This window comes from Mesocricetus auratus, unplaced genomic scaffold (assembly GCF_017639785.1).
Source record: "Mesocricetus auratus isolate SY011 unplaced genomic scaffold, BCM_Maur_2.0 Super-Scaffold_100042, whole genome shotgun sequence".
Taxonomy (NCBI): domain Eukaryota; kingdom Metazoa; phylum Chordata; class Mammalia; order Rodentia; family Cricetidae; genus Mesocricetus; species Mesocricetus auratus.
Genome location: NW_024429219.1, coordinates 6,387,501 through 6,411,086, shown reverse-complemented (window position 1 = coordinate 6,411,086; position 23,586 = coordinate 6,387,501). Strand labels below are relative to the sequence as shown.

General features: G+C 53.7%; 1 protein-coding gene across 7 annotated transcripts in view; it reads right to left on the bottom strand.

Moving 5' to 3' along the window:
• The window catches only part of Spsb1 (splA/ryanodine receptor domain and SOCS box containing 1), a 70,719-nt gene that overhangs the window by 6,105 nt on the left and 41,028 nt on the right, over nt 1-23,586 (bottom strand). For 5 of the 7 annotated variants that reach the window (XM_040734975.1, XM_040734977.1, XM_013120076.3 and 2 more), the window contains one exon: nt 4,163-5,005. In XM_040734975.1, the coding sequence (XP_040590909.1) occupies nt 4,163-4,856 (694 nt within the window). In that variant the 5' untranslated portion in view covers nt 4,857-5,005. Of the gene's footprint in view, nt 1-4,162; nt 5,006-8,745; nt 9,204-21,167; nt 21,822-23,586 lie in introns of those variants that run through there. The other 2 variants (XM_040734976.1, XM_021232511.2) reach the window with 2 other exon arrangements.

The window sequence follows — 23,586 nt, the reverse complement described above, 5'->3', positions numbered from 1 at the left end:
CTGAGCCACAGCAGCCAGGCCTGCTGGCGGAAGGGAACTGACCCCCCCACCCCACCCCACCCCCAGCCTCTGAGAGGCCAGACCCTGCTGATAGCTTCATCTCAGACATCTGGCCTCCTGAGCTGTGACAGAATATATCTCTGTTGTTTTAAATGCCTGGTTCAGGGTAATTTGTTAGCAGCCCCAGGAAATGAATATGCTCCACCCACAATGACTCCTGGCGAGGCCCCTAACAACCTTCTTGGTTGCCAAAGGCAGCTGTCAACGTTCTTGACCTGTCATTACTCTGTCTTTCTTGAAACTCTTTCCTGCCTTGGCACACAATAACACCATCTCTTGGAACTCTCTGGATGCATGGCCTGCTTCTCCTGGGCCTCCCCCCTTCCAATGGAGTCCAGTGTCAGCCCTCAAGCCTGGCTGTTCTCATCCAGGGTCATGGTGTATTTGTTCTTGCTATTTCAGCTGTGCTGGGGATGGACCTTGTGCATGTTAGGCAAGCTTGCTGCCCTTAAGCAACACCCCCAGCCCAAGAAGCACTGCTTTCAATACCATCTGCACAAGGGCGAACTCCCCTGCTGGCCCCGTGTCTCAAGCTCCGGGCTTGTAGGCCCCACCTGGGTTAACTTCCACCTCTGTGTGTCTGTCCCTCCCTCCAGCATCCCCATCTCCCTGCGTGCAGCCACATCCTTCAAGCTGCTCAGGCCAAACACCTGAGGTCATATCCTTGACATGCTTTCTCATCTCCTACACACAACTGACTGAGGTGTGTGCTCCAGAATACGGCGGCCTCTGCCAGCTCTATAGCTCCTACCTTGCTTCAGGTCCAGCCGCGTCTTACCCAGACAACTGTCACGGCGGCCACCCTTGCCACCCACCAGCCAAGCAAGTCTCGTAAGGCATGAGGCGCCCCTCGGCGATGGTCTGAGGTGTCCCGTAAGCAGGTGATGGCTCTAATACATGCCATCTCTCCCTACTCTCCCCTGGCAGCAGGGTTAATGGTAACATGCCGCCCTCAGGTGTTCTGCTCAGCATCCCAGGAAACAGCCACATCTATGCTCCTACCTGCATCTCCCAAAGTCAACCATGTACAACCAGGACTATGGAAAGTGAGAAGCCAAGGGTCTTGGCATTGTCTGGCACTCAGTTCAGCTGGAGGGAGCCAGGAGTGTATGCCACTGACCAGGAATAACTTGAAGTAACTTGAGATGACGTTCTGAGTCTATCTGGATCTTAGCTGCCACGGCAGACGCCTGGGTGAGGTCAACAACTTATTCCCATTCTCACACTCCCACCCAACCTCTTTAGAATTTTCCAGTAGGGCTGGAGCTCTGGATTGATGAGAAAAGAAAAAGCAAGCATTCGTCTTTCTCTGCTTCCTGACTATGGATGTCATATGACTAGCTGTCTCAGCCCTTCCCCCACAGGAGGGACTGTATCCCTTGAACTGCAAGCCAAAGCAAACCCTTCCTTCAATTTCATTGGTCAGGCATTTCGGCCCAGCAAGAAGAGTAGTTACCGTGGCTGGTAGCCCTCTGCCTGACGCAGAGCTATGTGGAGTACCATCTGTTCGCTGGACATGTGTCTAGGCCTCTGGGACGCTGCTGATGAAAATGCCATGGGAGTTCTACAAGGCTTGCCAAGGGCAAACACACACCAGGCCCCTCTTGACTGCTATGAATCTGTATGCTGATTAGGAGCTAGGACACATGGAAACCATGCAAATTCTCAGGGCTCATGAAAATATTGGCAGGCCTGTTACCAGATGACAAGGCTGGGTAATTCTCATGGAGCCCAGATCTGGGAGACAACGTTAGCCCTGGCAAATCCTACCATCTGTCAGTCTTCAATGAAGGAGCAAAAACCTCCCTGGGGCACTACTGATCACTCCTTTCCAGGGACGAGAAGAGGCAGGCCCAGAGCCAGTTCCCTGAGAACCTAAACCCAGACACCTGTGCCCAGGAGTCCCAGTCTCCACCCATCCCTGCAAATTTGGTCATGGATTTAGGCCACTTGTTTCTGTAATTGAGGGAGACAGACTCATAGAACTCGCTCTGCTAGTCCCCTGGTCCAGGCCTGAGGTGACTTCCTCAGGGAGGCTCCCTTCCAGGTGCACACGTGGCCACTCAGTCAGGAATGCCACGCCCTTTGTGTGGGACCACACAGGGACAGATGGAGCAGGCAGGGACTCTGCGTTGCAGATGGCTCCACCCAACATGACTGCCATCGTCCAGGCAAAGCTGGGGTGGACCACAGAAAGGAGAAGGAAGAGGCTTCTGGGAAGTGAGCTCACGGGTCTGGCTACTCTCGGCATTCTAGCATCTCCCAAAGACTGATCTGAGAGAGGGGGGAGGCAGACTTGGGGATCAGAAATGGTAAGATAGTCGAGGTCTTTCTCCCGACATCAGTGACAGCCACACCTACCACTAGCCACAGGTTGGAGCTGGGATTCAGAGTGCCAGGTCAAACCTGCCCTTAGAAGCAGCCAAGGGTAGTTGGCACTTCCTGGCTCATCCCTTCTGGAGATGGAATGTGCAGACCACAGGGGACAATCCTTAGGAAATGAGCTCCTGGAGAGCGGCCCTGGCCTGGGGTTCATGGCTTCAGAGCACTAGGACCCCAGTGAGCACCTCCCAATCCCACCCATGCTGGGCAGTCCGGGACAGGCACCTGCTACCACCACAGTGCTGCGGCAGAAGGCAAGCCATTTCAGCACAGAGAAAGGCCACACCCCTTTCCAAAAGGACAGGCCAAGTGACTGCTGACTCAGCACAGAGTCCACTCCAAGACTAAGCAAGTCTTTCTCAAGACTATGGTGCAAAGGAGTGTTGAGCTCTGGGAGAGACAGACCTAGAATTTGGGTCATGATTGAAAAAGGTCCCTGGCTTTCACTTATCTAAGAAGCCAGAGCACCCCCCAAGGCAACAAAGCTCAACTCTGGTGACACTGGCTGCTGTACTAGAATATGGTCAACTACAGTTCAAGGCTGGAAGCATGTTAATCAGAGAATAATAAAACCATTCATACATTCATTTGCTCATTACTTCACCTATTCATCCATTCACCTAACCTCTCCATCCATCCACCCACCCACCCACCCACCCACCCACCCACCCACCCACCCACCCACCCATCCATCCATCCACCCACCCACCCACCCATCCATCCACCCACCCATCCATCCATCCACCCACCCATCTATCCACCCACCCACCCACCCACCCATCCATCCACCCACCCATCCATCCATCCACCCACCCACCCACCCACCCACCCATCCATCCATCCACCCACCCACCCACCCATCCATCCACCCACCCATCCATCCATCCACCCACCCATCTATCCATCCACCCACCCACCCACCCACCCACCCATCCATCCATCCACCCACCCATCTATCCATCCACCCACCCACCCACCCACCCACCCATCCATCCATCCACCCACCCACCCACCCACCCACCCATCCATCCATCCACCCACCCACCCACCCATCCATCCACCCACCCATCCATCCATCCACCCACCCATCCATCCATCCACCCACCCACCCATCCATCCATCCACCCACCCATCTATCCATCCACCCACCCATCTATCCATCCACCCACCCAAACCCATCCATCCATCCTCTACTCACAAAGCTCTGGACAGAATTTCTCATTTAGCCAGGTATAGTTCAAGAATGGTGTAGTTTGAATGTAACTGGCCCCCATACTCTTATAGGAAGTGGCACTATTAGGAGGTATGGCTTTGCTGGAGTGGACATGACTTGTTGTGGGGATGGGCTTTGAGGTTTCCTATGCTCAGGATACCACCCAGTATCTCAGTTGACTTCCTGTTGCCTGCAAAATGTCAGACTATTCACTCCCACACATCTGCCTGCACGCCACCATGCTTCCCACCATGCTGATAATGGACTGACCTCTGAAACTGTAACAGAGCCACTCCAATTAAATGTCTTCCTTTATAAGAGTTACCGTGGTCACGATGTCTCTTCCCAGCAATAGAAACCCTAACTAAGACACATGGCCCGTGTGCACCTACAAGAACTGGGCTACCTACTTAAAGACATTTTTAAGTCCGATAACTCTACAAACTAGCCAGGACCGTGGGAATGTGGGGTGATGACGCTGCTTCAGACAGAGCAGGAAACACTTACGATCAAGTCCGTTCAAGTAGCGCATGCGGATCTCACAGTGGCCCCAGACGGCACTCACGACAGGATACAGTTTTTTACCCTTGAGTCCCCGAAAGGCCACCCCCATGTACTGCCCATCCACAATGAAACTCAGGGTCCCATCGTCCATGTCTAGGGCCACAAGGAAGGAGTCAGGGACAATGAACGTCTCGTCCGGTTCCAGAAAGGCTGGGTACGTTTTACTTGGCTGGTTCTTGCCATCATGGTAGAGACGGTTACGCCCCAAGTCCCAGCCCCAGGACTCATGGTTGTTTCCTACGAGGGTTGTGTAGCCAACCGAGTGCAGAGGGGCATCCGCCGTGGCCACCCCCACCACAGCATGTGTGCCTCGTTGCCTCATGGCCCATGTGATCTGCCACACGTGCAGTCCACGAGTGTACCCGATTTTGCCCCTGATAGCGTCTGTGCTCTGGGCCACCGGATGCCGGTGAAAGATCAACTTGTCATCTTCCTTCACGAAGACATTGAGTGAACGGTCATTATTGTTCCAGGAGTGGAGCAGCTGGACGTCATAGGACACGGGAGGCATGTCGAGCAGCAGGTCCAGCCGGGTGGGCTTGCAATAGTCCAGACCCTGGAGCTCCTGCTTCAGGGGTCGGTATGTGGGGTCCCGCATGTCCACAGTCTTGATCCCTCCCGTGACCTTCTGACCCATGATGACCTCTGGTTTCACCTCTTCTCTGACTCCCAAGGCAAACTCATCAATCTTGGGGCCTTCCCTCCAGGGTTGTAGTTAGGACCAGACAGAATTCCTCAGGAAGGTTGCTAGGCGATTTCCGGTGGTTGTGAAGCATTCAGTATTGCCTAATGGATGGAAAGAGAGGCAGTTGAGTGGATGAGTGGTGTGCAGCAGCAGGGGAAAGATTTAGGAGGAACACAGAGCTCCATGAACCAATATGTCTTAGCCCGGCGCAGAATGAAATGCCCCCGTCCCTGTTGTCACAAAGGAAAAGGCGCCATCCGCCTCACGCTCTGCGTGGAGAGGCAGAGATGAGCTTGTGGACTGAGAATCGCACCCCACGGGCTGGGACACAGGAGATGCCATTTGGGTTTCTAGGTGGTGTTTCACAGTCAGAAGGCCAAGGTGGCCCCACAGACCAAGGAGTCAGCCTCGACTCAGCGACACCTTGTTCAGAATGAAGGGACGCACACTTCTCTGCTCCCACAGTGCAGGCAGATGAAGACACAGAGCCCAGCCCTCCCCTTTCTTCTCCAGCACAGTCACCCCCGACAGCCCTGACACCAAGTGGCCCTAGGGAGGAAACCCCGATGTACACAGCCGTTCAACTCAAGCACTGCACGCAGGCTGTAAGGCCTAGGGCTTCATGCCCTACCAGGACTGGGACCATCAACACGGTTTCCCTCCAGGTGCTTGGCTGGGCCCTGGATTCAGATGGTCAGCTGCTCTGTTATAAGAGTCCCCTCAACTAGAAGACAAGGTTTCACCGGAGTCTCCCTGCCACAGCATGGTAATAGGAAGGCCTAAGCCCACACCGTCTCTTTCCTCTCCGGCTTCACCGTCTCCAGGATCCATTAAGGAGGATGGGGAACCAGAGGGGAGACCTCACTATATCTGTCTACTTGATCTCCAGTGGTGACGGGGGGAGGAGGAGGCGGCGGCTAAGAGTAGGGCTGACAACAGATCCCACTTGTCGCTGCCTGGCCTTAGATCAGGGAGAAGAGCAAAGTATTTACACTCCTGGTTCTTACTCGTGAGCAGGTGCTCTCTGCCACCCAAACCTGGAGGGCTGGAAATGTGGCTCAGCGGGTAAAGAGCCTGCCTCACAAGGATGAGAACCAGAGTTAAGAGCCTCAGAACCCACATAAAAGCTGGGTGGGTGTGGCGGCCCACCTGTGAGCCCAGTGCACCTCGAGGTGGAGACGGGCCCTCTCCAGAGCAAGCTGACTCTTTAAGCTAAAGTAGTGAATTCAGTGAAAGTCCCTTCCTCAACATATAACGTGGAGAGGTGACGAAGACACCCAGGGCCATTCTCCAGCCTCCACGCACACGCGTGTGTCTGCACACACACCCTCAACACAAACATTTAGAAACTCACAAAGTCCTCCCTGGACTCCAGAAGCTTCTATGGTGAGGCTCCTATGACCAACAGGGTAAGGAGGAAAGTAGCCTCCTGGCTACATAACCTGAGAGGATGAGCACTGGCCAAGATGGGTGGAGGCCGCTGAGCCTTGGTTGCTGGGAAAAGGGACATGCCGAGTCACTTGTCCCAAGGAACTCTGGGATACCCGAGCAAAGCAGATGAAGGGAACGTGAAGGAACCTAGTGTGAGAAGCCTGCGGGTGCCAGGCTCAGGGACATCTGGGGACTGGAGAGCACAGGTCCAGGAGGTGGGGCAGGTCTGCGATGGGACCAAGCAAGCCACTGTCCTCTTGTCTGGGAAAGGGCCACCATGAGAATGATGTCTTCAGGGTAGAAAGGTCTCCTGGAGGTTCAGTCCCAGGGGAAGGATCTAGGTGGCAGCATGTCCCCAATACCCTTGTTCTGTGGTCAGGTCACCCCTTCCTTCTTGGCTCCAGAGAAAGCACACTGTGCGCCCATCACCCTAGCCCCCAATCCCAAGGATACAAGCATCTCTACAGAGACAAAGTAGGACCACTGTGCGCAAATCTGCACCGAACTGAAGTGTCCCTTTGCAGCTGAGGACTACACTGGTTCCACAAAGCCCTATGGATACTGTGACCCTACTTCCAGATGTCTAGGAAGATATCTTAGTTTCTCTCATCTTTCTTTGTGATTGAGCCTAAAACTTTGTGGCCAGGCAGTGGTGGTGCACACCTTTGATGCCAGCACTTGGGAAGCAGGGACAGGTGGATCTCTGTGAGTTCAAGACCAGCCTAGTCTACAGAGCGAGTCCCAGGATAGTCAGGGCTGTTACACAGAGAAACCCTGTCTTGAAAGAGCAAAACAAACAACAACAAAACCCTAAAGCTTTGTACATGCCAGACAAAAACTCTATCACTAGCCCTTCTAAAAACAACTGTTTTGACCCAGGGCCTCATGGTGCTGGCTTGATCATTCATCTGGAGTTCTTGCTTCAAGCTCCTTGAGTTACTGCCCTGACATCCCTCAATGACAGAGCTGGAATAAACACTTTACTCACTTAAATTGCTTCTGGTCAGAGTGTTTCATCATAGCAGCAGAAATCAAATGAAAAAAACAACTAGAAATGGACAGATTGTCTGTGTAAAGGCTTCATGGGCCAGACTTCACAAAAGCACCCAGGAAAGGCATGCAAACTGACATTCATGGCTGTATTCCAATAAAACTTTTTATATATAAAAGCAGGATGGCCCACGGCCTGCCAGTCCCTGAGCTAGATTGTGGCTCCCACGCTGTCTCCACCGAACGAAGCTTTGTGAAGGTCGCAGCAGGCGAGCATAAAGCAAGTATGAGGAAGGGTCTCCTGGTGGCCTTAGAAAGAACAATCAAAAAAGCAGCCCGAGAGCAGAGCATCCACTATCTGTCCAGGTCCGTCCCACCAGCTCTTCTTGTTCTGAGATGTTACCAAGGGGCAAGGTCCTTCTGCATGCTGTGAATGTATGTTTCTCTTACTGGTTCTTATTGGTTGATGAATGAAGCTGTTTCAGCCTATGGGCAGGCAGGAAATCCAAACAGGGATAGAGAAACATAGTAGGCGGAGTCAGGGAGATGCCACATAGCTGCCGAGGAAGCAAGAGGCCTGGGCATCACGGGCAAACCAAGACCGTGTGGAGATATACAGAGTAATAGAAACGGGTTAATAATTTAAAGAGAGCTAGCCAGTGAGAAGCCTGATCCATTGGCCAAGCAACTTGTATTTATTTGGGACTAAATGGCTGGGCGGCTGGGCGGGACAGAAACTTCATCAACAGTTACCAATGGCCTGTAAGCAGTCCAGTGAGTCCAGGTGTGCTGAGCTGTAGGAAGGCGAGTGCCCCAGGCACGGAGCAGCAGTGAACGGCGGGAGTCCGTTGGGGGGAAGGAGTGGGAAAGAGGAGCTGGAGAGAGGGTTAGCACAGGTTACAGTGTCCACAGTGTTGCGAAATGATTCCATCACGAGGGCAGGCTAGAGGACATGGTCTAAGCCCTGTTTCATGTTGTGTCGCCATCCCATCATCTGAGTCACCTTTCTGAGAGGCCAGTTGCCATGGCAATCCTAAAGTCACTCTTGACTCATCTTTCCCGTGTGCCCAGGTTGCTGGCTGAAGATGACACTGCCCTATTGTCCACAGCTGGCCACTCCCTAGCTTACGTAAGGGTGCCAAAGCCACCCAGCTTCCTTCCCTCCTTCCATCCACTTTAAAGCCGCCCCTGCAGGGAGCTGGACAGAGGGCTCAAAGCACACACTGCTCTTGCAGGGGACCCAAGTGCCAGGAGGTTCACGGCTGACTGTAGCACCAGCTCCAGGAAACCTGGCGTCTCTGGCCTCCGTGGGGGACCTGCATTCATGTGCACACACCCCACCCCGCACGCGCACACACGATTTAAAAAAATAAATCCTTTTTAAAAAACACCCCATGCAGATGCACTCTTCCATGCTTACCTTCTGCTGGGCTGTGGCCTGGAGGGCGCGTCCCCAGGCCTGCCTCCAAGGCTCCCAAACTCACTCAGGATGAACACGCCTTGTATATATGCATACCAACTAAGATTCGCCCTTGGTCCTTCCAAGTTCCAGTTTGTTCATCTATAACACGAGTGTCACATGCTTTTCTAAAACTCAGTGGGGACAACGGCCTAGAGCGGGCCTGGCACAACTGGCGTATCCCTTTTGATGTTCTAGAATGTGCTCACTCACTGAACAAAGATCACTGTGAGTCGCTCTTCCTGGTTACCACACGACGAGCCCCGTCCCTGGGCATGACCCAAGCACTGGAATGCCACCCTACAGAAGAGCAAGATGAAGGACTCTACTGAGCCAGAGGTCAGCGGACCTGTTTTGTGAATGGCCAGATAGTAAACGTTTTTAGGCTTTTCAGACAGTGTGCAAATAAGCGGACAGGTCTATGTCCTGATACAGCTTTAAGAAAACAGAGAGCTGTATTTAGCCCATGGCCACAGTCTACCGACCAACCCTTCTTATAAGGCCATGGAAACCTGCTGACCTGCTCCCCAAAATACCTGCTTAGGATGGGGTGGGTGTGTGCCTGGGTGCTGAGTGACAGGAACATGGGTGGGTCTGTATGGCTGTGGTTAACAATGGACAAGACAGGCCTCACTGAGCCAGTAGGGAATCCAGCAGTGGGTATTACTGGTAGGAAATAGGGGGACCGCTACAGGTGCTGGCTCTACGTCACCCCCATTCCCTGCTGTTCTAGAAACAAAGCAGAGGCTCAGGCTTTGTGGGGTCCACATGCGCCACGTGAATGCCAGGGCCTGAGGTTACCAAGGGAGCAGATGGCAAACTCTGAGAGGCGGGAGGACTCAGCCCTCATCCCTAACCAGGAGATGCCAACCATGAAGGGTGGGAAGGGAATGGGCATGTGTTTCCTCGTAGGCTGAAACTAACAGCAGAGAGCTGACAGGGCTGGACTGCCGTCACCCTGTTCCACCAGTCACGGCACCCACGGCTGCCTACAGAGACAGGCGTGCACGCCAGTATACACATGGGCACCACTAAATGTAGTGGTGTCAGTGGTCAGCGGGGCCGAGGAGCAGGGCAGAAGCCTGGAAGTTGGTGGCTCAGAAAGTAAACTCTGACATTCCCCACCATGTCCCTCCAAACAGCACCTGCTGGCCATCCTCATGGCTAGCCAACTCCCAAAGTCCTGGTTGGTACCCTTCTTACCAAACCAAACTGGCCACCCCAAATAATGAACACATCCCACTGAGCTTACTCCCCGGCATGCACCTGCCAGCTGTCACACGACTGCCGTGTCGGTGATTCCCAAGGACCAGGGACACTCCTCGGAGAGAGCTGAGGGGGAGACATACAGTGTCGTTTCCCACATCACAGCTCCCACGATGCAGGGCGACTATCCCAGCCAAGAGACTGTATACACAGGTGTATATACTCGCACATTTGTGAGTGTGTGTATGTGTGTGCGTAGGAGCTCTAACTACGGGTCTGTTTCTCTTACTGGGCAACAGGGAACACGGTCAGTCATTCTCCCAGCCACGTTTTTCTCCAGGTAAAATCAGATTAAAGATCAATCAAGGACAGCAGAGAAAACCGCCATCAAAGGGTGAGCAGGTTGCTTATGAGAGAAAGGATTTTCCTTGCAAACAGACTGAGAGCTCCACGGGTCACACCGGGGAACTCCCTTCCCTCTGGAGTCATCTCCCAGAGTCAAGACCAGTGACAGGGACTGAAACATGAAAGCTAGCTGGACAAATACTCAGGAAATGCCACGTGAGCAGCTTCTCGGTCATAGCAGGCAAGTCATCTCCCCACCGCTGCCACCGTACACCTGGCTCTCTCGTTGGGGGTGTGGCTGAACTTAGGTACATTGAGAAGGGGCTATGGGCTTGGGCAGACCCCGACGCTATGGGTGGGATGCCCCAGGGAGACCTCGGACTTCTCACAGTTCTGACTTTTCTGTCCATCATATCCCGGCTCAACCCATGCTCCACTGGTCACAGTACTGGTCACAGTCTGGGAATGGAGGAGACCTATCCCCAATACCAAGGCCAAGCACATGCTGGGATGTTACTCTCTGGCTGGAGGGTCGGGCGGGTGAGAGAAACACGGAAGGGAACTAACACAAGAATCAAGAGTCAGGACCATGGCAACCAAGAGCAAAGAGATTTGGGCTCCAGATACCGGCCCCGTGAGCTGATGTTTGACTCTGACAGGTCAGTTTACACACACACACACACACACACACACACACACACACACGACTGCTTCTATACTTCTTTACATTCGCATGAACCAAATCAGAAGCGTAGGAACTAAGGAAGGGGGTGTCTGCATCCACTAGACCACACTAAACCCTGTGGTTTTAATTTCTTCCGCCTTCCTCTAAGGAAGAACTCCCACCCCTCCCCCTACTTCTGCTGTACACAGAGCTGGGGTCATCGCTGGGTTCCAGGCTCACTGTGAGAGGCAACAAGCCTCCAGTCCAGACTCCCTATCAGCTGCCGTAAGATTAGGTGGCCTGGGACACCAGGCGCCACCAAAGGTGCCATCTGTAATAGACTTCAAAGGCACAGCTTGGCTCTAACAAGGTGAGAACTTCCGGGCAGCCTTCATGCTCATGGCCCCTTGTTGGTATGCAAGATATCATGGAGGATGGAAGAGTGTGGCAGGAAATTATCAGTAAGCGTGATGGGCAGACTCCAAACAGGACAAGTTTCTTGGCAGGGGTTGTGTGGTGTGGTACGCCTCCAACCGGGCGTCTCATCTGTGGGAGCAAACCCCCCCAAACTAGGCCTAAACACAGGAGCCCTCAGATGAAGACATTTCACACAGCCTAAGGTCCATGTCATCCATACTGGGCAATGGGACAGGCTGAGCAGCCCTGCCTGGGGACGAGGCAGCTTGGTGATAGGCCGCGAAAATGTACCGTGAGGCTGTTCCAAAGCAGATGGTGGAACCACGCTGCTAGTGGTCCCATCTCCAAAGGGACAGAATTTAAATTGTCTCTCCACGAATGTGTGTCTGTTTGGGGGCATAGAGAGCCACCCAGAAGAATAAACACCAAATATTTTTACAGGGGTGCGGTGCTAGCAGAGACAAGGACACTTTGAGGTCCGTGATTGACAGGAAGGCAGAGGCAAGGGCAAGTACGAATGCTGGTCAAGCTCTAGGGCCCCCCCAAGAAAACTGCCGTCTCTGCAAATGAGTCCCCAGAGTTCCACTTGCTCTCTTTCTGAACCACCGACGTAGCCTGTCCACTGAAAACGGGGCAGCTGTCGACTGTCACTGGCCTCAACACGTTTATCCTACAACTCAGCCAGTTGGGCTCCACTCAAGTTCTGGCCCTGTCACGGGCCTTACATTGCTGTTTCTTAAAACCCAGGACTGCTGTGGCCTCAACAGACCAACTCTAGAGAGGAGGAGGAAGAGGAAAAACAGGGAGAGGGACATCCAAGGGGACAACTTCCAATGCTTGGCTCAGGAAGGATTTCTGAACTTGTTAGCATCGACCTGGAACCCTATCCACGTCCCTTCAGGGAATAGCACAGTCCCTCAGACCTCACCTTCCCCTAAGTGCTTTCACTGACTTGGCTCAAGAGTCCCACCTCTGCTAAAAATTAGTCTTTTACTGTAGGAGGCACTGCCAAGGTGACTGGGGGGCCACGGAAGGGCCACCAGGGAGTAAGCAGACACACGCCCACCTCCCGGAGCTGGTTCACCCTCACTGCCTCTGACCCCAGAACAGTAAAACCATTGTTTTGACACAAGACCGAGAAAGAATGAAATTCAGGATGTGGAACAAGGTGGCCTATTTATAAAGCCTCCTTTCACCTGAAGATCAAATAGGCTCCCTCCCTCAGGTGGCCTCCCTGCCTCACACAGCAGTGGTGGCAGCCCAGGGTTTTGCAAGAGCAATATGCCTGGGGCAGAACAGCCTGTGATTATGTTACAGTGCAGCCTCTGCAGGCTGGCTGAGCCTCTGTCTGACCGCCTGCCCCAGGGCAGCCTGCTGATAGGGTTCCCTGCTTCCTCCAGCCTTGTGAGCACAGGCGGTAGGATGGGTTAGGTGGTGAGAGCACTCAGGGCGTGCACAACAAACTGGGCTACAGACACAGGTACTGTCCTCATCCGGACTCCCGCCAACCACCGCTCCAGAGGACTTCTCTGGCAAGGATATAAAATTAAGTCTCTGACCCCAGAACCATTAGAGAGTATCAGGCCCTTCTGGGAAGTTCTGATAGGCAATTCTGATAGGTAGTTTTGGAAAGAAAATCCCACATAGTCCAGAGCTCTAGCCTCTGGCCTCAAAAGAGCAAAAATGCACCTGCCACAGACACCTACGGAAGGACCTAGATTACTCACGGCACTTTCAGAAAGGGCTCAAAGCAGTTACACGGTGCCCCTGGGAAACCATGTAAGACATTCATACAGAGACCAAAATTAAAATAACAGTTAGCTTCTAGTCTAGTTAGAGCTGGAGGGCTAGTCTGCGACTAAATCAGAGAGGCTCCGTTGCAGGAGGGGTAGCTATACAGTGGCATATGCACCTTTAGTGGCGGCGGGAATAGGCTAGACTCAGGATACTGATCCACATGGTCTGGGACGTCAGTCACAACCTGGGCTGCTACTGCTGGTGCAGAGGGAGCTGAGTGCCTCTCAGAGAAGCAGGGGGAGCTCCCAAGTGGGCTGGGTGGCTCCAAAGAGACTACACTTGTGAGAGGGCTCCCCAGTGGGATAATCCCTGGGCTCGCTCTTGCCTGGCTCCCCGCCAGGCTGGCTCCAGGGCTGCCTCATCTGAGATGAAGCTAACACAGGTCGGGACAGGTTACAGGCCTATAGCAAAGCAAACCTCAGCTTTGGGGGTCCAAGGCCCAGGGCGGGAGCAGGTGACACCTTGCCGTCTTCCCACAGAGGCTGCTTCTAGAAGCGGTCCAAGTGTCTAGTGCCCAGTCCATGAGCAAGTGAGAGAGAGGGGCCTGGGGTGCACTTGCCCCACCCTGCAGACCCAGGTAGGTACCCTCAAACTACCTGGGGGTACAAGGAGGGTGAAACTCAGCTTTTTTAAAAAAAATTCAGCACACAATGTGCAGCTCCAGATGACAGCATCTAGCACACAGGGGAAACGTCATTCGTGCAACACTCTGCCTCCTCCCGTCTCTCATTACTAAGGGATCCCTAAAAAAAAGGAACTTGAAAGCCAAGGACAGGGGTTCATGGGACATCACAGGCCAGTGGTTCACAGAGGTAGCTCCACTTGCCCAGCTCACAGGAAGGTATCTCAGAGTCCCTGCACAGGGCATGAAAAAATCCGGGAGGATGAAGGTCCCCTCATACCACACCATCTAAACTTCCCCTGAATTCAGATAGTCACGTGAACCCCTGAGATCAACGGCGGCGGCGGCAGGAGACATCCCCAAATACTCAGAAGGGGAAGAGGCTGTATGGTTGCTCCCTGTAATCACGTTTGCGAGAGTGGTTCTCAAAGTAAGGTAGCATCTCAGTGGGAGCCCTGGGAGCCGTACAGAACCTGGGCTCTGCTGATGCTGGGATTAAAGACACGTGTGCACTATCAAACCTGGATTCCCCAGTCCATATAAATGGACTTACTCTATGTTTTGCATGTATGTATGCACGTATTCAAGTGTGTGAGTTCTTTTGTACGTGCGTGAATATACGTGTGCGTGCATGCGTGCGTGGTGCGTGTGTGTGTGTGTGTGTGTGTGTGTGTGCAGGGTCTCTCACTGAACCTGGAGCTCACTGATTTGACTGCTGTAGCCAGCCTGCAGAAGGGGTGCCCTGTCTTCATCTCCCATGCACTGGGGTAACAGGGCTAACTCTGATCCGAAGTCCAGGCCCCACGCTTGTGTAGCAAGCACTTTATTCACTAAGCCATCCCCCTCCCCCGGCCCCCTCACTTTCCAGAAACCTGTTGTTCTACCTCGATATAAACCAGTTCAAGTGTCACATATAAGAAGTCATAAGATCTGTATGTCTGCCTTCTGGACCATTCTAGGGTGCAGACACAATGACGGCCATTTACAGCCAAAGGTCAAACCACACCCAGCACACAGGGTTATTTTCCTAGTCCTATCTTAGCTCTTGCATCAGTTTTATGTGTTGATGGTTGTATAAATGGCCCTTTGTGGACCTTTATTACATCTGAGTGGTACCTAGGTTCTTGGTAAGGATGGTCACATACGGGGGTTAAGATTTTCTCTTTAACAGTGTGACTTGGGAGGATTTCCTTTAGTTAAGTCTCACCCTCAGAGCCCTGACTAACGCCCACTCCACAGTCATCTTTTGTAGAAGACATTAAAGCTCCCGCTACCCTGTCTCTAGGCCTCCTGGTCTCTGTACCTCACAGTGGCGGGCTCAAGGGGCTGGAGTCTGCTGAGCTAGCCTGTCAAGCAGACTTCTAATAGACAACTTGCAACAAACTTGTTAAGGATTCTAAAGGGAACCAGGTAGCAGCCTCAGCACCAATCCCTGACTGGGATCTCACAGAACTGAACAGGAGGCTTGGAGAGGCACATCCATGGGTCTCACGGGCAGTGGGGGCGGGGGGGGGGGCAAGGAGTTTAATTCCTCGGTTCCTACAGCCTCGGAACTTCTTACCTGTCCTGGCCTTCCTGCTCCAAACCCATTTGCCTGGAAAGTCCTAAGACCTCTAGAGGGGAGGCCCCGGCAGGTCCAAAGGTGGCAAGCGGATGACGCCTGCACTTCAGACCAGGCTCTGGGGAGCAAGTCCTCAGGCACCAGCTTATCGCATGCAGGGAAGAGCAAGGGGGGAGAAAACGACCTCCTGCCCAGTGCACAGACAAGACTGTCCCTCGTCCATCAAAACATTATTGGTAAGCCGCCAGCATACGCCTGCAATCCCAGCACTCAGAGGTGGGATTGTGAATTGGAGGTCAGCCTGGGCTACATAGCAAGTTGGTCAGCCTTATCTCAACAAGCAAAACAACAGCAACGCTGGCATTCACTGGCAATTAAACTTGAAAAAAAAAAGAGGAAAGTGAAAGCATATTGTGTTCAGCACGAGGGGCTTATGGGTCACCCTTCCCTTTAAATGTCATCTTGTTATCTGTTATCGTTGCAAAAGGTAAACGGCCCCAAGCGCCACCAATGGATAATGTGATTTTACTAACTGAAGTCCATATACGAACAGGACACCATTCAGCCATGAAAGGAACAGTACCCTGGTATATGTCACCTTTTAGCTGGACCTTGAAGACAAGCTAAGTGAAAGAGGCCAGTCACAAAAGGTCACACAGCCTACAGTCCCATCTTACGGAATGACTAGAACCAACCACAGAACCCATATAGACCAGAGCAGATTGCTAGAGGTCAGTAAATGCTTGGGGACTCGAGTGTGTGTGTGTGTGTGTGTGTGTGTGTGTGTGTGTGTGTGTGTGTGTGTGCGCGCGCGCCAGATGCCACTGAAGTGCCATTGCTTTTTAAAAAAGATTAATATTGGACTGGCAAACAGCACAGTGTATAAAGGCATTTGCCACGAAACCTGATGACCTGAGTCTGGTCATGAGATCCACGTGGTGGAGAGAACTGACTCCAAGTTGTCCTCTGACTTCCACTTGTGTATACCACAGCACACATGCAGGCACACACATGTACATGTGCACACACAAATGCACAACGTAATTTTTAAGAATAGAGGTTAAAGTGGGCTAGGGAGAGAGCTTAGTGTGGAGATACATTATTTGTGCTTTATTAAAGCTTGCCTGAGGGTACAGAAAGCATAACTAGCTACAAGCCATAGAGCCAGGCAATGGTGATAACACAACTTTAATCCCAGCAGCCATACTAACTAACCACAGAGCCAGGTGGTGGCGGCACACACCTTCAATCCCAGGACTCAAGAGACAAGAAGATGGACCTCTGTTAGTTCAAGGCCACACTGAGCTACATGAAACTGATCCAGTCCTAAAGAGAAACAGCTCACACGAAGATGATCTCAGCCCTTGGGATCACACGCCTTTAATCCCAGCACCTGGGAAGTGTAAAAGGAAAAAGCAAAGTGCCTCAAGTGAAGATTTATTCTCCAGCTACGCTAAGGACAGGGCAGCCCTTTCAGCCTGAGGTAGAGGTAAGAGTTAGTGGCCGGCTGCTTTGCTTTTCTGATCTTCAGCTTGAATCCCAATATCTGTCTCCAGGTCATTTATTATGCGTATTACAGATCAGTTCATGCAGTGCTCGCCCCACAAGCATGAAGACCCTCATCCAACCCCCAGCACCCACGTACAAAGCCAAGCTCTGCAGAGGTGTGGACAAGGGAGAACTCTGGGGATCCATGGGCCAGCAAGTCTAGCCTGATCAGTTAGTCCCAGTAAGAGACCCTGACTCAAAAAGCAAAGTAGCTAGCTCCTGAAACAGCACTACAGGTTGACTGGTGTCTTACACACACACACACACACACACACACACACACACACACACACACACACACACACACACACAGTTATGCTGTCTGCAGTTTAAAAAGCACAACTGACTGAAGCATGTACTGCTGCACACTCACGGTGACAGGAGGAGGGTGGGACAGAGATGCAAGGCCGAAGGACACCGAGAACCCACGGGGACCTGGCTGACAGAGCTAAGGACACCCAGAACCCACGGGGACCTGGCTGACGGAGCACTGGCTTGCAGCCGGTGTTTCGCACCAGCCACAACTAATGGGCCAATGGATGTGGGAGCTAAGAGCCTTCTAGAGCCTGCTTGCTGTGACCCTTTGGCCCTGCACCCACACCCCTCCCTCCCTCCATCTCTTACGAAGAAAACAAGTGCTGAGTCTGGCTGGCAGCATCCTTGAGCAGGCACCTGTGGACCAAGTCTCTCTGGAGGAATCCGGAATGTCCTTTATCTCCTGCCTGTGCCCAAACAGAAGACGGGGGAGTGGTGACCAGCACCCCCCCAACTACACGGGTGTGGAGATGCGGCGCATGGGCCCTGCCCACTGCAGGATGACGGCCTGCTGGCTCGTTCCAGTACCTGCTTTCTCACAGGGCAGGTACACACCCAAGGCATCCAACATTAGCAAGGGCCCGACTTTCTGAAATCAGGAAACCATCCTGGCTACTCAGCTTCTGCTTGCTCCCCCTGCTGCCGATGTCTTGGCCAGGCTGCCAGCAATACTACACCACAGAACGGCCCACGCCCAGGAAGGCCAGGGCTGATGCTCAGTCGGACCAGGCTTGTTCCCACACGCAAACTCATTCTAATGGACGAAGTGACGTGTTCTTGGAACACTACCACTTGACAGCTTGAGCACAGCCCAAGCACCTCACACAGGTGCCATGGCTTCCCACAGGCCCTTTCCAGCTGGGCGGGGCTCACGAGAAACACGGAGAGCTGGCTGTGAAACAGGATCAATCAAGGGAGACTGGTTTAGCCAAGTGCCTGTCAAATCGTAGCGGGCAAGCGCAGTCCGGGGTTGGGCTGTCAAGTCCCAACTTCTGCTCTACAAGCTGAGCGATCTTACGTCCTTGCCTCTCTGTGCTCCGGGTCCCTCGTGCACTGCAGTGAAGGTGATGAGGCTGCAACCTCACAGGAGGCTTGGAGGACAACATGTAGATCCCACAGGAAGTTCAGCATTAAATGAACATCCAAGGCCACAGTGACGGCTCAGGGGGCATAGGTGCTTGCTATTGAGCTCTAGGACCTGAGTTTGATTCCCGGGACACACAGAGTAGAAGGAGAGAAAGGACACCCCATAACTTTCCCTTTGGCCTCCACACATGCTCCATGGCACTGTTGTGTATCAGTTTCCCCCAGAGATGGAAACCTTCCAAGCCTGCAGGGAAGCTCCTTGGGCAGGAGGGTAAACAACTCAAAAAGCTTCAGGAAGTCCCTGAAACTCATCAGATTCGCCAGGCCCCTTCCTGCCAGAGTAAACAATAAAAGCTGAAGAGTCTCCCTGAGTGGGGCAAAGCCAAGCTGCCAAGAAGACCTGAGACCAGACAGCTGCCTGGAAGACACAGAGCAGGAAGAGGTGTAGACCAACTGAGGCGCCTGGAAAGACTCCAACCTGCTGAGCTGCGGGCAGGCTGCGCAGTGCGCTCCAGGTTCCCAGCTTTGTGAGCTGCCACTCATGCCTGGGTGGGCTTTGGTGATGCAGCTGTTGGAGTCATTTTCCGTGGCTGTAAGTAACCCCTCACCCATACTCCTCCTGCAACTAACCCAATAAAACTCATTGGTTCACCAAGCTGGACTCTGGTGGTGTCCATACTTTCTTTGGTCTGTCATGGGTTCCCTATCTGGGGTGAGTGGGCATGTGTATTATGTCTCCCCAGGAAAATTTTGTCACACAACTGGCATGAACATGCCTGTACACACACACACACACACACACACACACACACACAACTGGAGATGCGTTTACAATTGAGTGGTGTGAGGAAAAAGAACGCAGGAGGGGTATGTCTCCCGAGATGGGGCTTCAAGACAGACATGCAAATCCAAAACCATCTCCTACCCCAGACTCTGCCATCTTGGCAAAGAACAGCGGCCCGAGATGCTGACTTTGCTCTGTGCTACTTTGGGCCATCTCAGACTCAGTAACGGTCACTGCGCCCCCGGGGACTTCACCTGGTGTCTGGGGAAGGAGGGGCCCTTCCCTTCCTCTGCTCCCTGACGCCAGGAAGCCAGGGCCTGAGCACCAGGGCAGTTTCTCAGGAAAGCAGTTTGGATCTGGGGCCTGTCTACTCGAGTTCTCAAATCTTGAGAACTCAACAGGGAAAAGGGAGGGACTGGCTGAAGATCACTTAACGGGCCAACCCAGGATGACGACGGGCGCAGAGGCGGAGGATGGCACTTGCTTGCCCCAACAGTCGGCTCAGAACGCCCAGCTCCTGCCACCCCAGATTCACAAGACTCCAATGTATATTTTACACTCTGGCCTTGCTGGCAGAGAGCCCTGGAAACAGCTAAGCCTAGCTTCAGAAAGGTATATCCACAACAGACAGGGTTTCCCAGGAAATAGTACAGCAGCATGCATGCCGCCTGCACAGGCACAGGCAGGAGGGTCTGGCACATCACAGCTGGGCAGCTGCCACCACACCATCGTGGGAGACCCCCCTCCTCAGGCCCTGACTGCAAGCCTTCCTGCCAGACTCAGGTTTCCACAGCTGGGGCTGGACCACAGTCCCTGCTCTCACCGAAGGCACTGCCTGTGGGGCTCTACTGCTGTCTGAGTTTCTGTTCCCATATCAAAAGTGGTTCTTTTCTGCTGAGGCGACAAGACCTGCCAACAAAAACAAGCCGCTGGGACCTGCATTTTCATAACACAGCACACTACAATGAATCACTGAGGTTTAATGGTGTTGGCAGCGGGGCTGGTGGCAGGGACCCGTGTGAAAGCAGCACAGGGAGCTCGGCCCCACTCCCTGCGCCTCATCTCTCCTGACTGACAGCTCCCTCTCCAGGCCCCCAAACAGAAAACCAGACAGCATGCAGATCCTGCATGTGGGACGGTCTGACTCCTTACGGCTCCATCACAGGTACACTGTCCCTTTGCAAACGAGGAGGGGGCCAGTCACCTGGCATGGCCTGCCCCTTGTGACACCCAGCAAACCCTGTCTGCATGCCAGGAGCTCGATGAAAATAAATGCAGAACCTCAGGTCCCACGGCCCCTACTCACATGGAGGGGACCTGCAACAGACAGACCTCGGGTTCGCATGTGCTCAGGTGGCTTGGGGCCCTCAGCGTGGGCTCTCTGGGAGGTGGAGGCTTGGAAGAAACACTTAGGAAGGGCTTCCGTCTCCCTCTAAGAAGCTACCCTGAAACACAACAGGCCATGTGACAGAGGCAGCTGGCAGTGTCCCCTGTCCTGGGTCAGAGACTCCAGCACTTTTGCAAGACCCATAGAGGTGGGCAGGGTGGGGACGCATGAAACAGACTGTGTTCCAAGACCTTACAGAAGGCGGCGGTCACAGCAATCTGTGACAAGTCATGGTGACACCACCCTGAGGCCGCTCCTCTGCTACCCTTCACGCTTCAGCCATCCTTTCTGCCTCTCCTACTTCAAACTCCCCTTAGATTCCAGTTAGCCGGGTAGACCCTGAGACTTCTCAGTACCACGCCTGCTATGACGCACTTTGTCCTTAAACGACCTATACTTAGCTGAAGCCCCTCTCTCAAGGTCTCCTCTGGCTGCCTCCTCCATAGAGCCTTCCCTGGTTGGCCTCCATGGCTGCCTCACAGCCATTTCTTCCATACTGTGCCTGGGATTACCTCAGGACCCTGGGCCTGCAAGGAACCTAGGCGTGCGGTCAGTCACAACCCTGTATCCTGGCTGAAGTCCATGAGCCTGTCCAAGGCCCGCCCATATGTGGCCAGCCAGCAAGTGGCCTCACAGTCTCCCAACACCTACCACAAAGTCCAGAGTTCTGGAATGTTCCAGGCAAGTGCCTTGGGGAAAAGCCAGGAGAAAAGTCTGTGGGTCTTCACCCCGGGGGCAGGGGAGGGCAGCAGCAGTGGGAAGGCAGTCTGGGCTGCCTCCGACACCTGGGGTCCTCTTGAGTGTGGCTGCCCCACAGGGTCCCCAGGCCTGCTGCGCCTGAGCTGCTCGCTCAGTCCTGGCCAGGGCCAGATACACCGTCACCAAGGGGAAACGGCCCTTGGTTACCACTGGCCTAACACAGAAGGCAAAACAAACACGAAGGCCTAGCAGGCCTCCCTCCTCACTGCTGGGAACAATTACAGGGTAATCGTCCCAGCAGCTTAAGGGCCCTCCAAGATCGGAGGCTGGAAGCCAGTGGGAGGCCGGTAGGTAACTCATTCCCTTCCTTTGCCTCTGAATATTTCCCAAGACCTAGGGACCCCGTGTCATCCCACTCAGGAAGACAAACACACACGGAGCCCCTGTAACTGCAGAGTCACGACCAACACAGGTCACGGGTACAGAGTGCTGAGCCAAGTTTGTGAAGCTATTTTCCACCAGTAAGCTTGGCAGGTGCAGAGGAGATGCCCCCATCAGACCTCAGGGAGGGTTTACCAGAAACCCCAGCCCAGGCAGGGGCAGGCTGAAGATGGGCATAGTTCTCTCAGACCCTGCCAACCCTCTCCTCCCCACCCGCCTCCCGCCCCAGGCCAAGCAACTTGTCATCAGATGAATAGACCTCACCACCAAAGAAGAAATGTTCTCCTCACCAGGCTCTAGCCACACTGGGCAGGGAGCAGCCAGGGCTGCATCAGGGCCCTGCACTGTCCTGAGGGGTTGGGGGTAGGGCTTCAGGTGCAGCCAGCGCAGCCCAGGCGCTGGTCCCCAGTCCCCTCCTGTCCCAGCACACCCAGAACCTTCCACTCAGAACCACATCCTCTTCTGGGACAGGGTCTCTCCCTTGCAGGGTCACACCCTAAGCAGACACTGGAGAGAAGCTTAAGCAGAGACAAGAGAAAGAGCTAAGAGGCACGCCTCACCCCTCCTCAGACCCTCACCCCAAGTCCCCAGCTCTGCTCTCTGCCGCAGGGTGACACGCGGGGAGAACTGTGTCTTTGCTCCCTCCACCCGATTCCTTCCTGCTCTCTGGGCATCGGTGTGAGCGAGCCATGCTTTCTCTTCCTACACTTTGACTTGAAAGGCGGAGTAGCCCTATTAACCTGGTGTTACAGGGTGGGGGAGGAGTAAGGGGGAAGAGGGAGGGCTCAGGGGTCCCGACCTTGAACGAGATCCAAATCCTCATCATATTGGAGCCACCACACCTGGAAGATGCTCTTAAATACTCCCGCATCCCATCCTCAGGCCCACTTGGGTCCCCCTACTCCTTAGCCTCCTTGGGGCCATGTTTTCCTCTGGCTACAGTAGTACTTACTCTGGCTTGGGGGCCTGCCCAGGCGAGGGATGGCGAACAGAGAATAGAAAGGAGGAGGAATGAGAGGCAGAGGGGTTGGAGGCTCCGAGACAGACACACAGCCGTGTCGCACAGAGGTGTCTCCAGCCCGCAGTGTGTATGCGGAACTGATACGCCACCCTGAGCATAGTAAGGACGTGGCCCTCAGAACCAGGAGGCAGAGCCAGCGTGCTGGTGGGACGGGAGGCTCATGGTGCTCCTCATGCCCTACTCTCTCATGCCCCACGGACGGTTTTGTGTCCATAACCCCCGGAGGTCTCGGCAAAAGCAAGTTAACCACCGCATTTACCAGTTAGGCTGAGGGTCTGCCCAGGGGTAGACGGGCTTTAACGGCGGGGGCCTCACCTCACTGAAAGCCAACTTAACAGTCTTTGGACTCGACCCTTGTCCTGGCTTGTCTCAGAACAGTGGCTCCCAACCTCCCTGGCACTTCCTCCCTCTAGTATGGTTCCAATGGTTGTGGTGACCCCCAACCAAAAAATTACTTTCGTTGCTACTTCATAGCTGTAATTTTGCCACCATTACGGATCATGATGCAAATATCCGTGTTTTTGGATGGTGTAAGGCAACTCCTACGAAAAGGTGGTTAGACCCCCCACACACAAAAGGGGACCACAATTCACATGTTGAGAACTTTGGGGGAGACTTGAGAACCCACGGACCCCTCGCCCTGCCCCAGTCACAGACGGGGAGGCCACTGAACTTAACAGTGGAGTGAGGGGTGTCAGTCTTAGATTTTGATATTGTCGTGCTGAAAATTTAAACAGCACACTCCAAGGACAATGAGCCAGAAGCTATCAGAAGCCTCCCCCCCGCCGCCGTCCCTTTGGTCTTGCCTCCTGAGTCACTGGAGAAGTCGCTTAGAACACAAGGACATTTAGGGTAAGAATATGAAACGCTGTCTGCAGCCTGGGTGGCAAGGACATCGCTGCCCAGTGT